At 40.3% G+C, this 18,074-nt stretch overlaps 1 protein-coding gene across 2 annotated transcripts in view; it reads left to right on the top strand.

Annotated features, from left to right (window-relative positions):
* Positions 1-18,074, top strand: part of LOC127949297 (dorsal-ventral patterning tolloid-like protein 1) — a 57,054-nt gene that overhangs the window by 31,968 nt on the left and 7,012 nt on the right. For both annotated transcript variants that reach the window (XM_052546385.1, XM_052546384.1), the window contains exons 13-18: positions 203-348; positions 9,060-9,255; positions 9,354-9,479; positions 10,231-10,391; positions 10,526-10,706; positions 13,637-13,762. In XM_052546385.1, coding sequence (XP_052402345.1) covers positions 203-348; positions 9,060-9,255; positions 9,354-9,479; positions 10,231-10,391; positions 10,526-10,706; positions 13,637-13,762 — 936 coding nt within the window. The remainder of the gene's footprint in view (positions 1-202; positions 349-9,059; positions 9,256-9,353; positions 9,480-10,230; positions 10,392-10,525; positions 10,707-13,636; positions 13,763-18,074) is intronic.

The following is an 18,074-nucleotide window of genomic DNA, read 5'->3' as shown; positions in this document are numbered from 1 at the left end:
TGAAGAATCTTCCTTCTTCATGTTCTGATTTATGATGGGTGTAAACCAGCATAAGCAGTAAAATATGGTTTTAATAAATAATATTAAAGTGTTATTTTAATAAATAATATGATTTTTAGACATGCATTGAAAATAGCATAAATATTGCTGTTGAAAGAGTGAAAGTCTAATTCTCTCTCTTTCATTGCTGTTTGTCTGGCAGCAATATGTGGAGGGGAGATCAGTAAGGACTCTGGACAGATTCAGTCTCCAAACTATCCAGATGACTACCGTCCATCTAAGGAATGTGTGTGGAGGATCACAGTGTCCGAGGGCTACAGTGTGGGCTTGAGCTTTCAGGTCTTTGAGGTGAGGTTGTCTCCTCTCTTTTGGCTGTATTGTCTTTACATGTGCATCTCAATAAATTAGAATGTGGTGGAAAAGTTCATTTATTTCATTAATTCAACTCAAATTGTGAAACTTGTGTATTAAATAAATGCACACAGACTGATTTTTTTATTTCTTATATTCTTTTAATTGTGATGATTTTGGCTAACATTTAACAAAAACCCACCAATTCACTATCTCAACAAATTAGAATATGGTGACATGCAAATCAGCTAATCAACTCAAAACACCTGCAAGGTTTCCTGAGTCTTTAAAATGGTCTCTAAGCTTGGTTCACTAGGCTACACAATCATGGGGAAGACTGCTGATCCGACAGTTGTCCAGAAGACAATCATTAACACCCTTCACAAGGAGGGTAGGCTAAAAACATTGGTTGCCAAAGAAGCTGGCTGTTCACAGAGTGCTGTATCTAAGCATGTTAACAGAAAGTTGAGAGGACAGAAAAAGTGTGGAAAAAAAAGGTGCACAACCAACTGAGAGAACCACAGCCTTTTTAAGGATTGTCAAGCAAAATCGATTCAAGAATTTGTGTGAACTCTCAAAGGAATAGACTGAGGCTTGGGACAAGGCATACAGACGTGTCAAGGAATTTGGCTACAGTTGTCATTTTCCTCTTGTTAAGCCACTCCTGAACCACAGACAACGTTAGAGATGTTTTACCTGGGCTAAGGAGAATAACGTCTTGGTTACGTATGTAACCCTCATTCCCTGAAGGAGGGAATGGAGACGTTACGAATGGGATCTCGCCCGAGACCCCAATCACCTTTGAGTGGTACAAAACGAGCCAATGGTACACAAATTGGTCTGTGGGATTTGCATCATGAGCTCCGCCCCGCATAGCGGGGTATATAACATAGAATACACTGGGTAGCATATTCCAGCTGGACATATGCTAGCAGGCTGCCTGCCCGTGGGAGGACTAACAGAAGGCAGGTATCTACCAAGGTGGTGATACATAAGAACTCTGAGGTAACCAGCCCGCAGGGTGGAAGTTTCAATGACAGAGCTGGCAAGGGGCTTGCCAAGGGAAAGACACCTGCTGCGGAGAGACTTTCTGTGGACATACACATGTGGAATTACCAAGAAAATGGGAATCACGATACATGGAGGTACCTAGTTGAGTGAGCTCTCACCCCTAGGGGACATGGCAGGTCTTGAGCCTGATAAGCCAGGACAATAGCATCCACTATCCAGTGGGATAACCTCTGCTTGGAGACAGCCTTTCCCTTCTGCTGGCCTCTGTAACAGACAAAGAGCTGGTCTGAGGTCCTAAGGCACCAAGTTCTGTCCACGTAGGTGCGGAGCGCACGTACTGGACAGAGCAGCGCCAGGGCTGGGTCTGCCTCCTCCAGCGGCATCGCTTGCAAGTTCACCACCTGATCCCTAAAAGGAGTGGTGGAAACTTTGGGCACGTACCCAGGCCGGGGTCTCAAGATAACGTCAAGATTCGTCAACTGAAAATGCCTGCAGGTCCCCGACCCTCTTCACCGAAGCCAAAGCCGTCAGGAGTGCAGTTTTCAAAGACAAAAACTTTAGCTCTACTGAGAGCAAGGGTATGAAGGGAGCTCTCTGCAGTGCTGATAGAACCACTGCGAGGTCCCAAGAGCGGACTTGCTGAGGGCAAGGCGGATTGAGCATCCTTGCTCCTCTCAGGAACCTGATGATCAGATCGTGCCTCCCAAGAGACTTACCTTCAACAGGGTCATGGTGAGCTGAAATGGCGGCCACCTAGACCTTGAGGGTGGAAGGAGACAGCCTTCGTTCCAACCCCTCCTGAAGAAAGGAAAGCACTGACCCAATCTGACATTTCCAGGGGTCCTCACGCCATGTAGAACACCAAATGACGAAGAGGTTCCACTTCAAAGCATAGGCATGTCTGGTGGACATGGCTCTAGCTGAAGTGATGGTAGCTACCACCTGTGGTGGCAAGGTACCTAAACCTTCCGTGACCCATCCAGAACCCACATATGTAGGTTCGGGGACAGGGGTGCCAGAGGGTGCCCCGTCTCTGAGAAAGAAGGTCCTTCCTCAGAGGAATTGGCCAGGGAGGGGCTGTTGCGAGGAGTACAAGTTCGGGGAACCAGGTCTGGCCGGGCCAAAAAGGCGCAACCATGAGGACCTGCTCCTTTTCCTCCCTGATCTTGCACAACATCTTTGCAAGAAGGCTCACTGAGGGAAACGCATACTTGCGCAGGCCCAGCGGCCAGCTGTGTGCCAGGGCATCCGTGCTGAGGGTGCCCTCGGTCAGGGAGTAAAACAACTGGCTGTGGGAATTTTCTGGAGAGGCAAACAGGTCTACCTGAGCATCTCCGAAGTGTTCCCAAATCAGCTGAATCAACTGGGGGTGGAGTCTCCATTCCCCGGGGCGAGACTGCTGCCGTGAGAGCTTGTCGGCTGCACGATTGAGCCTGCCCGGAATGTGAATGGCACGAAGCGACCCAGATGCTTGTGACTCCAAAGGAGGAGATGGCGAGCGTGATGCGACATGGCGGGAGCGTAGACATCCCTGAGGGTTGATGTACGCTACGGTCACAGTGTTGTCCGTACGGACCAGAACGTGCTTGTCCTTCAGCAGGGCCCTGAAGCGGAGCAGAGCAAGACGTACTGCTAGCAACTCGAGGCAATTGACATGCCACTGAAGTCATTGCACATGGCACCCCAGCCCATGGCAGAGGCATCTGTTGACACAACAACATGTCTGGACACCGGTTCTAGGGGCACACTGGTCTGTAGAAACGAGGGGTCCAACCACGGGGTGAAGTATCAGCGGCAGGCCGGAGTGATGGTCACCTGGAGCGTGCCCTGTTGCCATGCCCATCTCGGGACTCGGTCGTGAAGCCAGTGCTGAAGCGGTCTCATATGGAGTAGCCCGAGCGGTATGACCGCCGCTGAGGATGCCATATGCCCCAGGAGTCTCTGAAACAGTTTCAGTGGAACCGCTCTCTTGCCCTCGAATTATCTCAGACAATTCAGCAGTGACTGCACGCTCGTTTGTAAGCTGCGCGAATATGGCGACCGAGTCTATTTCCATACCGAGAAAAGAGATCCTCTGCACAGAGGAGAGCTTGCTCTTTTCCCAGTTGACTTGAAGACCCAGTCAGGCGAGGTGTCTGAGCACCAGATCCCTGTGCTCGCACAACTGCTCTCGAGAGTGAGCTAGGATCAGCCATTCGTCGAGGTGGTTGAGGATATGAACACCTTGTTCCCTGAGAGGAGCCAGGGCTCCCTCCACGACCTTCGTAAAGACGCAGGGAGATAGGGCCAACCCAAATCAAAGAACCTTGTACTGATATGCCTGCCCCTCGAAAGCAAACCGAAGAAACGGTCTGTGATGATTAATGTTTGCGCATTAATTTTCACTACCGGAAAACCGGCTTTTTTTTTAAAAGCTGAAGACTTCCATAGGAACGCCGTTATTTTGACAGGAAAATACAACAAAGAATATTGTTTAAATGTAGCATGTCAATTCACTCTCTTTCTGTCTGCGTGTGTGTGAGAGAAAGCAACAGTGATTTGTGCACCTTCACTCTAGAGTTTACGGTACATCAAATACAGGTGTGCTGGATGATTTAGATGAACTGAGAAATATCACAGATGACGGAGAGTGAAACTCTGAAGCCCTCAGAGAGTGTTCGGCGATTGAACATATATTTGTGCTAAACTTATACTTAGCCTCAAACTCACACACTGATGAGTAAAATCTGAGAATTTATTAGCCATTGGCTAATATTACAAAATTTAATAGCCAGAATCAAGACTTACTACTTGACTACTTCACTTTGCTTCGTAGACAGAGTCTGGAATGGCATAATAGAGAAATGTTTTCTCTCTTGCTAGGGGGCGCTTGTCTGAAGTTTAAAATCATTGGTTACCCGTAAGCCAGTCAGATACGTTTAGTTATGACGTATGTTATGCGCCTGTACAGCCGCATCGAAGCACAGACATCATGCATCGAACTCAAATCTATGATTGAACTTCCACTGTAAACCTGTTGTTAAACACTCTTCTTGTTCTGGCTTCAGTTTGAAAAAGAGTTGAATGTTGTCCATAACAGAGCGAATTGCATCCCGTGTCTCGTTTCCCATTTCCGCGGTCGTTTCGGTTTTTGATTTCTCTAACCTACAATTTAAAACTCAGTGCTTAGCATCTATGTCACGGCTCTCAGCCCGCCCTCTGCTCGTTGATTGGCCCGGCTGTTTTCAGACCGGTAGCAAACAGAAAGCTCTGACGCTGTATCAGACTGAGTACAGAAGCGAAATGAAATTGAGTGGAAGTAGTCAGGCTAGATTTTTTCCCCATCGAGGGGGGGGATAATGTAATATTCATTTATAATCATATGGTAAAATGTATATTTTTATTTGTGTAAGGTTACATTCAAAATAACTACAACATGTCATGCCTTTGAAAATTAAAGAGAACATCAGAATGTGCTGCTTTAGCACGTCTTTGTCTCCTTAATCCTTTTAATGTGTACGATCACACTGGTGTGATCAGTCTTGGTTGGTGCCTGAAGCATACGATCACACCGGTGTGATTAGAACTTTCAGTGCGTCATGTCATCAACTGCTGAATTTAAATCCGCTTTCGTGCTTTGAATGGTGCAGAGCCAAATCGGATGCGCTGAGCGCTTGTCATATTATCATAACTATTCAGTGTTTTCAACCATATAATGCTTATTTTAGGTTTCAGATATTTAAAAGTTTAGTTCACCCAAAATGGAAAATTATGTCATTAATGACCCTCATGTCGTTCCAAACCCATAAAACCTCTGTTTATCTTCGGAACACAGTTTAAGATATTTTAGATTTAGTCTGAGAGCTTTCTGTCCCTTTATTGAAAGTGTGTGTACGGCATACTGTCCATGTCCAGAAAGGAAATAAAAACATTTTCAAAGTAGTCCGTGACATCAGAGGGTCAGTTAGAATATTTTGAAGCATTGACTTTATTCAGCATTGTCTTCTCTTCCGGGTTTGTTGTGAGCGCGTTCACTGCAGTGTATGATATCCAGATAGCAAACGAATCATTCAATGTAACCAGATCTTTTTGAACCAGTTCAGCAAATCAAACTGAATCATTTGAAACGGTTCGCATCTCCAGTAAGCATTAATCCACAAATTACTTAAGCTGTTAACGTTTTAATGTGGCTGACACTCCCTCTGAGTTCAAACAAACCAATATCCCAGAGTAATTCATTTACTCAAACAGTACACTGACTGACCTGCTGTGAAGAGAGAACTGAAGATGAACACCGAGCCGAGCCAGATAATGAATAAAAGATTGACTCATTCTTGAGTCAAGAACCGTTTCTGTCGGACGTGACCAATTCGAGAACCGAGGAGCTGATGATACTGCGCATGTGTGATTCAACGTGAAGCAGACCGACACACAGCGCGTTTGAACCGAACTAGAGCTGAAGATATTTGCCCGAACCCGATGGGACCCGTCGGGACCCGACGGGTTCGGTCGGGTTCGGGCTTAATTTCTATCATCTTACGTGGGCTCGGGCCGGGCTCGGGCTTGCGCTCCGGTTTGCGAGGTAAACGAGCGGTCATGTGATGTGTTTCGATTAGCGCGAGAAAGATGCGAAAATGAATGCTGAGCAAGTGTAACAGAGGCTTGCCTCTGGTGATTACGTTTTGGTTGCACCAGCAACTAAAGCAAAGTCTGAGGTGTGGAAAAGTTTTGACCATGCTTATAATGAGAATAATGAGTGAATAATGACGCACCATCAGTGAGCGCAGGAACGCGCTGAAGACATCTACAGTGGATTCAATCATTTTCCTCCACAAAAACATGTAGACCTAGCCTAATCTCTGTGAGTAAAGGTTTTTCAAATGATAACTATATATTAATTGAGTCTTAAATGCATAATGTTGACAGAGTATTTACGCTAATGTTGGCATTATTCTTTTATTAAATAAAGCAAATCCGGCGGAGCCTTTATCTTAATTTCGTTATTGCCAAATACCCATCTTAATTTAAAATTTATCTTAATTTTTTTTATTTTAAATGACTCGTTTTTATTGGTGCGTTGGTCTATTTATAGGTTAAATGAGCCTATGTCTAGAATGCTGAGATGTTACGATGTCACAGAGGACTTATTTTATTTCTTTATTCCAACTTCCAAGTGGTCTAGTCTACGTTAGTTATGAGTAAATTATGTTAAAACATGAATAAATTACTCATTGTTGACAAAAGGCAAAAGAGCTGTGTGCGTGCGCACATTTGAATAATGTCGGGCTGTAAACGGGTTCGGGCTTTAAAAAGCTGTCAATCAAAATTTACTTGTTTGACTCGGGCCGAAACCTGTCGGGCTCGGGTCCTGTCGGGCCTAACTTTTAAGGCCCGATTACAGCTCTAAACCGAACTGGTTCTTTTGGTGATTGATTCTGAACTGATTCTGTGCTAATGTTAGGAGCGTGGGTAAACCGAGGCTTGAATGAAGGGCAATCATTGACAATGATGCCATTACATGGAGCGCAAAAGAACCGGTGAACCGTTTTCTTCAACCAGTTTATTGAATCAAACTGTCCGAAAGAACTGGTTCGCGGGAAAAGAACCGAACTTCCCATCACTACTGGTGATCCATAAACTGATGCAACCAGTTCTTGACTCGAGAACAAGTCAATCTTTCGTTCATTATCTGGCTCGGCTCTGTGTTCATCTTCAGTTCTCTCTTCACAGCAGTTCAGTCAGTGTACTGTTTGAATAAATTAATTATTCTGGGATATTGGTTTGTTTTAACTCAGAGGGAGTGTCAGCCACATTAAAAAAGTTAACAGCTTAAGTCATTTGTGGATCAATGCTTATTGGAGACGCAGACTGTTTCAAACGATTCAGTTCGATTTGGTGAACAGGTTCAAGAAGATCCGGTTACACTGAGTGATTTGTTCACGAACTGGATATTACTTCACTGCACCCGGAAGAGAAAGACAATGCTGAATAAAGTCGTCGTTTTTGTTATTTTTGGACCCAAATGTATTTTGGATGCTTCAACAAATTCTAACGGACCCTCTGATGTCACATGGGCTACTTTGATTATGTTTTTATTACGTTTCTGGACATTAATGACATAATTTTCCTTTTTGGGTGAACTAACCCTTTAAATACAGTAAAAAAAAAACATACATTTACAGTTCGTAAAATATAAGCTGATGTCTGTGGAAACGGCAATAATGATCCTTACAAATATAATCTGATGACATATTTTTATTGATATCATATACAGATTGTGTTGGTAACCAAAGTTTACTCTGTCCTTCTCCCAGTTTACTGGAGACTTACTTTAAAGTGCTTCCGGAGGAGAGGATGAATGTGCGTGTTGTAAATCCCACAGCTCAGATTCAGTGTGAACTAACATGGCGGCACCCATCACCTGGTATAGATCAACTAACACAGTCAATATAAAAGTGTTTAAACTACCAAATATATTTACTTGCACATATTTCAGAATCAGAATATCAGATATACCATAATATAGTGAGTATGTTTGGGAACATTTTGAATAAACAGGAAAAACGAAATAAAAGCGATCCATGTGTCATACAGATCTGTGTTGTGTCACATGACAAGCGTCACAATGGAAACAATAAGGCGATACATTCTAAAATAACGGTCGTCTAAAAAATACTCACGCCGGGGTCTCAGCTAGAATATTTTAAACTCACTAGCGAAAGGGTTAAGCATCTTTCTGGCAATACCTGTCTTTTAAAAGGCTTCATTTAAAGTATTTGACGTTTAATGCATCACATAAGTCACTTTGGAATAGTGAGTAGGCCTATGTATCATGATAAAAAAGTGACTTTACAGTCTGGAAATACTTTAGGATATAGCAAGTTACGAGGACCCAGTATCACTTTAAGAACTGCTGGTCTACACAGTAGAAAGCCCTGTCTAGATTCTGCCCCAGTATGAGTTGTGGAGCTATTCATTAGTTAGTTTGATGTAAAAAGACGAAATGTAGTTGCAATAAATGCGTTATGAATCAAGCAGTGGATGACCATTATTCTGCTGCGTGATACTGGGAAAGAACTGATCTTCGGCTGACCAATCAGCAGAAAGGGCTGTTTAATTCCCGCCCATGTGTAAAAATCAAATATTCAAGCTGTTTATGAATATTTCTACCCCTGAACGAAAATCTAAAATTTAAGTTAATTTTTTTTTTTTTTTTTTTGGAAACGTTTTTCTACTTTCAATATTAATAAAAAAAATGAATGAACGAATTATACACAAATTATGTAAAATGTTTATGATATACATGCACAAATAGGCACACATCTTTGTCAAGTTGAATTTCATAAAAGACTGCAGGTATGTGAGGCCAAAACACAGGCATGTTTGATTATTTACCTTAAAACGTCAGAATGTTGTTACAAGTCATACCATAAGTATGTATGCAGACCATTGTGTGTCACTAGGTCAAAGGTGTTGAATTGTTCAGAGGGAATGAAAACACACTCTCTGCCTTTGTACACATATTCACACTTTCTTTTGCACGCATGCAGTCTATAAAGAGCAGGACGTGTACCAGACCTGAGAGCCTGGCATATAGTATACACAGAGACGCCTGAGATCCTGTTGTTATTGGATTGTTTCCTATGCACTAACACCTAAGGTGCCATAGACATGCTAATGCCATTAACACATACTGTACTGTGCCTGTGTTTGTGCAGATCGAGAGGCATGACAGCTGTGCATATGACTACCTAGAAGTTAGAGATGGCCTAACTGAGAACAGCCCTCTGATTGGTCGATTCTGTGGCTATGATAAACCTGAAGATATCCGTTCCACCTCTAATACCCTCTGGATGAAATTTGTCTCTGATGGGACGGTTAATAAAGCAGGCTTTGCCGCAAACTTCTTCAAAGGTACACACACAAAATAACAAAATAGTGCTATCAGAAGCTAACGAGTTGGCTCTTGTGTATTCAACTGATTTTACCCTGTGTCCGTGTTATTAAATCAGAGGAAGACGAGTGTCTGAAACCAGATAATGGGGGCTGTGAACAGAGATGTGTTAACACACTAGGAAGCTTCAAATGTGCCTGTGATCCTGGATACGAACTGGCCCCTGACAAGAAGAGCTGTGAAGGTAAAATGTTTGTGTGTGGATCCACTGCACACAGGTGCTTCCGTCTGACTGACTCAAACATGCTCAGTGGATACTCAAGCCAAACTGACTGGTTCAGGAAAACATCCGCAGTCAACAGGAAAACAACAAGAAAAAACAGCACTTAGTCGACAACTCTTCCCAGAAACCACATGATTTCTGCATTAATAAAGTATGATGTGTTGTGGTTTTGCTTAAATATAACACAAAAGCCATCAAAAACTGTGCTACAGTATCTGTTTATTCTAATGTTTATTAGTCTGTATACTGCCAGATAATCTTGCACTTTTTTGTTTTTAAAGCTTTGTTCTCACAAGGGTTATTATAGTAAACTAAAATAAAAATCATAAACATTTTTTTACCAATCATTACCTAAAATAAAATGTATAAACTGAAGTCAAATAAAATATTAAAAAGCTAGTTACCAAGGCACCATTTATTATTTTAATTTAGTTTATTTTGAAGTACTAAAATAACTACAACTAAAATGCAATTAAAAATTATTTAACACTACATACAGTAGATACATAACCCAATAACACAATCAAACTAACTAAAATGAAAACAAATAAAGACAAAAACTGATAAAATGACAAAAACAAAATGAAATGCCAAATCCAAAATTAAAATGAACAGAGAAAATATAAAAATAAATATGTAAAATATGAATAAAAACTTTAATTGCATTGGTCATACTAAAATAACACCAGTTCTCATTCTTTTTCTCTTTCAGCTGCATGTGGTGGCTTGCTGACTAAGTTGAATGGCACAATTACTACCCCAGGATGGCCTAAGGAATACCCTCCCAATAAGAACTGTGTGTGGCAAGTGGTGGCTCCCACTCAATACCGCATATCCATGCAGTTTGAAACCTTTGAACTAGAGGGAAATGAGGTGAGAATTTCCAGCTGTGTGTGTGTGTCTGGGTGTGGGAGAGTGTGTTATTGTTTGTGTAGGTAGATACATAAACGGATAGACAGAAACATCGATGTTCATCCGTCTGTTATTTGTATATTTTATTTGTGCAGGTGTGCAAGTATGACTATGTTGAAGTGCGGAGCGGTTTGTCATCTGACTCGAAGCTTCATGGGAAATACTGCGGTACGGAGGTTCCTGAGGTTATCACCTCCCAGTACAACAACATGCGAATCGAGTTCAAATCCGACAACACAGTCTCCAAGAAAGGCTTCAAAGCTCATTTCTTCTCCGGTAAGACCACCGTGTCAGAAATGGAGATTTGGACGTCTTTAGCTATGTTTTGACACCTCCACCCAAGCTCACTTGTATGTATGAATTTCATAATGAAAAATTCGAAAGCTTTTCAAACATTTAGCGAGATGAAATGCCCCCTCTCTTTCTCACGCGACTCAGTCTTGAGAAGTTCTGTGGGTTTGGTAAGAAACATTCAGGCTGTGCAAAAGTATTAATCTAAACACTGGAATCTGGACTCAAGCACAGTTATGATTTATTTGGATGTGAGATTGTCACTTGTGAATGTGAAATATAGATGATTTGGTGTAAATAACATCTGGAAGTGTTTGTAAACTGGTTGACTGTGCAATTTGTAAAATGTAAAGTGAACTGAAACTTTAAATGTGTGTGAATCAGGGCGTTCTCTTCCACAGACAGGCCTGCTCACTGCAAAGAGCACCTCTTTATATTTTTGTCCTGCCAGGACGTTGATAATGATGTGCCAGATTTGATTGGCCAGCAGGTCATGTCAAGGCATGTTTCAGGTACAGCCTTCTCTCTCCGGACCGATTTTTTGCAATGGATTTGCCCTCACATCTGAGGTGTCTTTAAGAATCCATTATTCTTCTTGGAACCTGGGCTCTGTCTCTGTGGCAACAAATGTCCCATTTGTTGAACTTGCATGATAATACAGTAAGATTGTATAACTTTCTTACAAATGGCTAAATATTATTTGCAACCATTTTTATCCTACACTTAATATGATTCAGTTTTTTGTCTAAAGAGCTCACAAACAAGTAATAAACTTAAGTAATAAGTTTACTTAATACTCATAAGCACTATAGAATCTACAAGAGAAAGGAAAAGAAAAAGATATATTAGTTTGTGTAAATATATTTTTGTATAAATATATTTTTAATATCTGCTGATAATAGATCAGACATAAATAGTACAGTCAATTTCATAAACAAGCACATCAGTTGTGAACATTTCCTCCTCTGTGCAGTGAATCCCTGTTTTTATTAATTTCACACCCATGAGATCCAGAAGATATGAAAGGCTCAAATTGGTTGGCAAAGGTACAGAGAAAAATAGATTTTCTGATTCCAGAAGATAAACCAGATAAACAACATAATTGTGATCAAAACTAGATCATCTCTTTGACATGGGGATAGCAATATTTTATTTATTTATTATTTTGAATTACAGTAGGATTAATATTACTTTCTAAATATAAAGGTGCTTTTGCCCTCATGGCCACACAAGCTCTCCCCAAAACCCCATGTTTCAAAGGCATGTCAGTTAAACTAATAACCTTAAACCAGAAGGCACAAGATTCAAACATTTTTCTTAATGGCTATTTTTTTGATGGAAAAATCACATAACATTTTGTGCTTAAGCTGAAGCACAAGCAGGATATGATTCATCTGTTTATATTTGGATCTCCTGGATGTATTTGTACTGCATAAATGAAATGCACAAATGAACATTTAGCACACTGTGAATTAGTAAAGCTGTATCTGGCTGAGAGAGAGAATAAGCTCAACTCTCAATGAGTTATGATAGCATCACTCTCATTGTCTGTAAGTCCCTGAGGTCGGATTTTTGCTGGCCCAGTGCCGGCAGACGTAGGGAGGTCCCCAGAGCTCTCCCACACACTCCTAATCTGTATGAGTGTGTACTGAGCCGAATGAGAGCGCTGAACTGGAAACAGTGAAAGAGCTGATTCATTTCTTCTATATGCACAGTAAAGAAAGCAATATTTTGATATGCTGGACTTTTCTAAAATGTATTTTTATTTTAATTTAAATTTTTTGGAGTAGGGTTCATTTTTAAGAGGCACACTTAATTCCTCTTATCTCCTACTTATCTACTTTTTTTTTTTTTTAGGAAAAACGGGGTGCTATTCACTGTATCGTCTGCACACTAACAGTGGGAAATGTTTAAATACATGCTTTGAAAACAGCATTAATTATGAAAAATGTGTGGTGACCCACAGAGACTTGGGTCTCTTTAGCTCTCTCCATCTGTCATTCATTGGGTTTGTATGATAAATATGCTGGTGGATTTGGCGGTTGAAGTGTGATAATTAACTAAACCTGAGACTTCCACGGAAATAACAGCTTTCATGAGGCTTCCTGACTCATGGGACACCGGGGGCGTAGAGATGCGCAAAGGGAAAAAAACAACATAAGGAATCATTGACTGTTTCTGAACTTTCAGCCATTACGTGACACATTTAATTTACACTTATAAAGCACACAGACTAAATATTCTATCACTTTTTATTAATTACCTAGCGCTTCGCCAACAACATACAGTATTATTTTCTCATGCCTTCTGCCTTCTTCGTTTTAAAAGGGGAAAGGGGGGCACTTGTGCCCAGTGATTTCTTGGTTTATTTGCAAGAGATTTGTTTTTGTGCCCAATTTCCTGAATGAATTATGCAAATCAGATAATGCTACATCTGTAATAAATGCACCTATGATGAGCCTAATTTACATAAAATGAAGGTGTGTTAGAAAAAATGGCTTTATTTAAATTTGATATTGCTCTGTTTCAGTTGATTAACCATATGGTTACATTAATTGTGGCTGGTTGCAGAAGAAAATGCAGGTTTTTATGTTGAAATATCACAGATAAAAAACTGACCTATGAATCTTTTGTCTTTTCTCACTGTTCTTTTCAAGATTTTCTGCCTTCTGTTTTGGATAATGAACTAATACAGCCATGTGTTCTCAATCACTCGCTGTAATGGCTCTTAACAGAATAATAAATAACTAAATCAGACTCCAGATGTCAGAATTTATCATTACAGTGAAGAACACATTGTTACATCTCTTAACCAGATTTCAAAATGTCTCAATAAAAGGATTTGGTTGGATCTCATATCTTCCTTCTGTTTCAGATTAACTAACAATTCATTGCTCTCTTCACTTTTGTTACAGATAAAGATGAATGCTCAAAGGATAATGGTGGATGCCAGCATGAGTGTATTAACACTATTGGCAGCTATGTGTGCCAGTGCCGCAACGGCTTTATTCTTCATGAGAACAAACATGACTGCAAGGAAGGTATGTACAGGCACTCGCAAAAGAATAATAGTGGCTAGAAAAGGATAAGTGAGGGTAGTCATCTGGCAGTGGTGCTTCTAGCATGTGTAAGCATGTTGATTTATACTACATTCTTCTGAGGGACAGCAAAACCCCACAAACAACACAAAAAGCAATTTTCTTAGCATTTAAGATGCAGATTAATGTAATTTTGGCAGGTTTTCTTTTTTTGTCTCTATTTTGTCTTTTAAATCTCAGTTACCAGTAAGATTTAACTACAGAATGTTTTTTTTTATTTCAATCAACCTTAAAGGGTTATCTCACCCGAGAATTAAAATTCGTCCATCTTCTACTCACCCTCGAAGGATCCTAGTTATATGTGACTTTCTTCTTTCAGAATAATCCAGTCAAAGTTGTATTAAAAATTGTCCTTGCTCTTCCAAGCCTTTCAATGGGAGTAAGCAGATGTTTGTTGTCAACAGTTCATAAGACGTGAAATAAAGTGCTCAAATCTGTAATAAAATGCCCCTTACACAACTCAAAGGAAACAATTTTCCTTACTTTAGCAAAGGAAAACCAGTCTCCTCTTGGCTTATTTCGAAATCCTCAGTTTTTCTTTACAAATCCTCGTTTTGTGCTTCTAATTTGTGACCAGCGTTTTGTTCTGTTCGCTCTCTGCGCTCGTCACTAACCAAACAACGCTGACGTAATACGAAATCCGCCTGTACGTCTTCCGGATCCAACAGTCAGCAGAAGTGAGAAAAAAAGTGTTTATTACGTTTGAAATCTGGATATTTATCTTACAAAAATGCATGAATTCACTATTATTCACCCCCCGGAGCCCTGTGAGGGACGTTTTATTATAGATTTGCACACTTCATTTCATGTCTTCTGAACTGTTGACAAAAACTATTAAACCCCATTGAAAGGCTTGGAAGAGCAAGGACAATTTTTAATACAACTTTGATTGGATTGTTCTAAAAGAAAAAGGTCACATACACCTAAGATGCTTCGAGGGTTAGTAGAAGATGGACAAATTTTAATTCTCAGGTGAACTAACCCTTTAACATTTCAATGTGAACCTATCACAATACAATGCAGGCTTTGAAGAAATGTTGTTATGAAGAATGGGGCAGTTATTGTATAAATAAAACTACATTGGAGCCGATAACAAACCTACAGTGCTCAACAAAGCAAAGTTGATCATTTCACAACCAACGAGGCCGCTTACATAGTGATCTTAAAGGCGTAGAAGCAAAAAACAACCCAGTTTATTGAGCTAGAGTGAGGTCAGATAAAACAAAAACTTGATATAAAACGACTAAACTTGTGAAAACATTTAATCTAATAGTTTTATGATAAAACTTTGTGGTGTTGATAGTTAGAGCTGCTTTATAAATACAGTTAATGAGGTGACTGAACTTAAAGTGTTAAAGTAAACTGTAAAACAGTTGTCCTCCAGATCTCCGCACATGTTGAAGCATTTAGATGGTCTGTTATAGTTAAACAGTGTCTGCCACTAAACCTTGCCTTTCATACGAGCACTGTCAACCTCCATTGCAGCTCTGCCCTGCAGGCCTTTTAACATTTTTGTGGGCTTTGGAAACTTTAAAGCAGTGTGTGTGTTTCTCTTTGAAAAGAAAAACAGCTAGACCTAAGGAGAGGAGGATAGAGATATTACTCTTTAAGCTCCAGAGTCAGGGTCAAGAAGTTAAACCAGCGGCATCCTGGAATACACACATACACACACACACACAACACTCGCTCACTCAGTCTTTACTGTCTCTTCAAGGCCAGCTCACTGATTCTGATATTAAACATCTGGAGTTTCACAAAGCTTCAAAGTCTTAATCCTGCTTCTGTTTTCATTTTCCTTTGTGCATGTGCCTGTGTGTGCTCAAGATGTGTATCTCTTAAAATTCACTAAGTAGTAACAATAGACCCGTTTTACTAGTTGCCTTACAAGTATTACTAGTGTATTTACACAAGAATATCAGTAGTCAAGAGTAGGGATGCACGATATTGGATTTTGGCCGATATTCGATATGCCGATATTTTCAAAATAATTTTGGCCGATGCCGATACCGATATCGATATATATACAAATATATACTGATATATTTAAACTTTAATTTTACTGAAGAGAAATCCATGTATCTCTTTCTGTACTGATTCTACCATAAATGTATTATTTTACAAATGTAGACTGACATTCACATCTGAAAAACAGGTCAATTATTTCACTTGGAGAATATCGGTTTGGCTCATCGGCAGAAATATTCATATCGGCCGATACCGATAATGGTCATTTTGAGCTTTTATCGGCCGATACCGATATTGTGCCGATATTATCGTGCATCCCTAGTCAAGAGCTGTTTGGCGTATTGTGCTTTTAATGATGGTACTGTAAAAAAAAAGATTTTAAATTTAGTCCAATGAAACTAAAGAGAGGGGGAGCAACACCGATAGCCTATGGGCTGATATAACACACTTAAGCCCCTTTCACACTGCACGTCGGACCCGCAATATTCCCGTAACATTGCCTGGTCGCCTTCTGTGTGAAAGCAACCACGTCCCGGAATTGATTACCGAATCGAACCCGGGTCGGGGACATAGTAACATTGCGGTAATCGATCCGGAACGAGCGCTGTGTGAACAAAAGCCAGATCTAATTCGGTATCGAAGTGATGACGCGCGTTATCGCGCGACTCTTTTACCGGCTGTTTTGAAGGAAGATCAACATTCGCGACGAAAACATATGTGCAAACTGTAATGAAGCAGAGATCAGTTAGTTCCTCACTTTCCGCGCTGACTCAGAGATCGTTTGCTTGCTTCAGTTAAAGTATAACGTGCCAAGCGTTGTCGACTCGTACATTACACGTCACGCGCTGATGTCACGTGTCGTTACGGGATCTTCAAGGGTTGTGTGTGAAAGCACGCACATATACCGGGTCATCACTGGCAGTGTGAATGTGCCAAATCTAGCGACCAGGGAACAATTGCAGGAACACTTTACCCCTGTATTTGCCGGAATGGCAGTGTGAAAGGGGCTTTAGAGGATATATAACCTAGAAACACACATAAATAACTCTTTTCAAGGACTTTTACATTCAAACGCATACAAACCAATACCATTTGGAGCAGCCATAGTATCTGAGAAACGTGTGCATGTGTGAGTGTGAACACCGAATATACCTTTGTTCACTAATCCACACTGACCTGATTTTAAGAGGGAAGAATAGAGGCTTAACTAGACTTAGTGCTCTTGTGTGTTTGGGTGTGTGTATTGTGATCGCGGAAAATACAGTACATGATACAGTTGGGTCCAAAAGTCTGATACCACATTGAAAATCATTGAAACATTTTTTAAACCTGGAAACAAAAACAAAGTTTTAAAATGTAATAAAATAAAATAAAGTTATTATATAAAGTCAATAATCATAATGTAGAGTTCAGAACATCTAGGTCACTAATAAAATAACCAAATTAGTGTCATTGACCATGTGGACTCTTTTGGACTTGTAGAGTCCACATAGTTTGTGGTACTGTCATTAAAATATAAGGCAAGGAAATTTTGAGGTGCCATTTCCAAAAAAGTGCCATTTCCAATAGGGATGTGCCTATCGATTGGCTGGAGATCGGTATCGGCCGATAATCATTTGTTTATGTGATAATAAATAAATGGAGATGTTGAAGCGCCTTGTAGGTATTATATGAGTGATTTTTTTCAAATAGCCTATTGAAGAGACCATGAGCTACTCCCACAACTATGCCTACAATACTTATTACAACAAAGAGAAATTTGATCAATATGAAATGCTTAAAATAGTCTTAACAGACAACAAAGGCAACAAAATAAAAGCAATATTTTGTAATTTATTTGTAGATGATAGCCAGCTAGCTAGCTAGTTAGTCTAATTAGCATACCCATACCTTTCATTGTATTTCTAAAGACAATCTTTAGAAAAATGTAAATGTTATTTTAATTTCATCTTTCATGCTTCCTGATAAAGCAAGGTTTGTGAGCTCAGCGCTGCTTTGTGTACAGCTGTTACTGGGGAAACCTCTTTTTCTCCTGCTTTAAAGCACCTCCTGCTGGCAGAGAATGAATTAGCATTTTCAGCAAGTCTGTCTGATTTACGCAGCAAACGTATTTTGCAAACACACACATGCATGAAATTGTCTGCCCCATGAAAAAAAAGTTAATTAGATAATATTTGCATCATTTATGATTTATTTTATCCACCTGCGACCCTCCCGCAAATAATCAGAATGCATTTTTTATTACCTGACCCGTGGATTATCCGCAGCGCCCGTGTTTATATAGGAAAAG

The sequence above is a fragment of the Carassius gibelio genome, chromosome B1, assembly GCF_023724105.1.
Source record: "Carassius gibelio isolate Cgi1373 ecotype wild population from Czech Republic chromosome B1, carGib1.2-hapl.c, whole genome shotgun sequence".
NCBI classification, from domain to species: Eukaryota; Metazoa; Chordata; class Actinopteri; order Cypriniformes; family Cyprinidae; genus Carassius; species Carassius gibelio.
The sequence above is the reverse complement of the archived record's forward strand: the minus strand, read 5'-3'. Positions and strand labels throughout refer to the sequence as shown.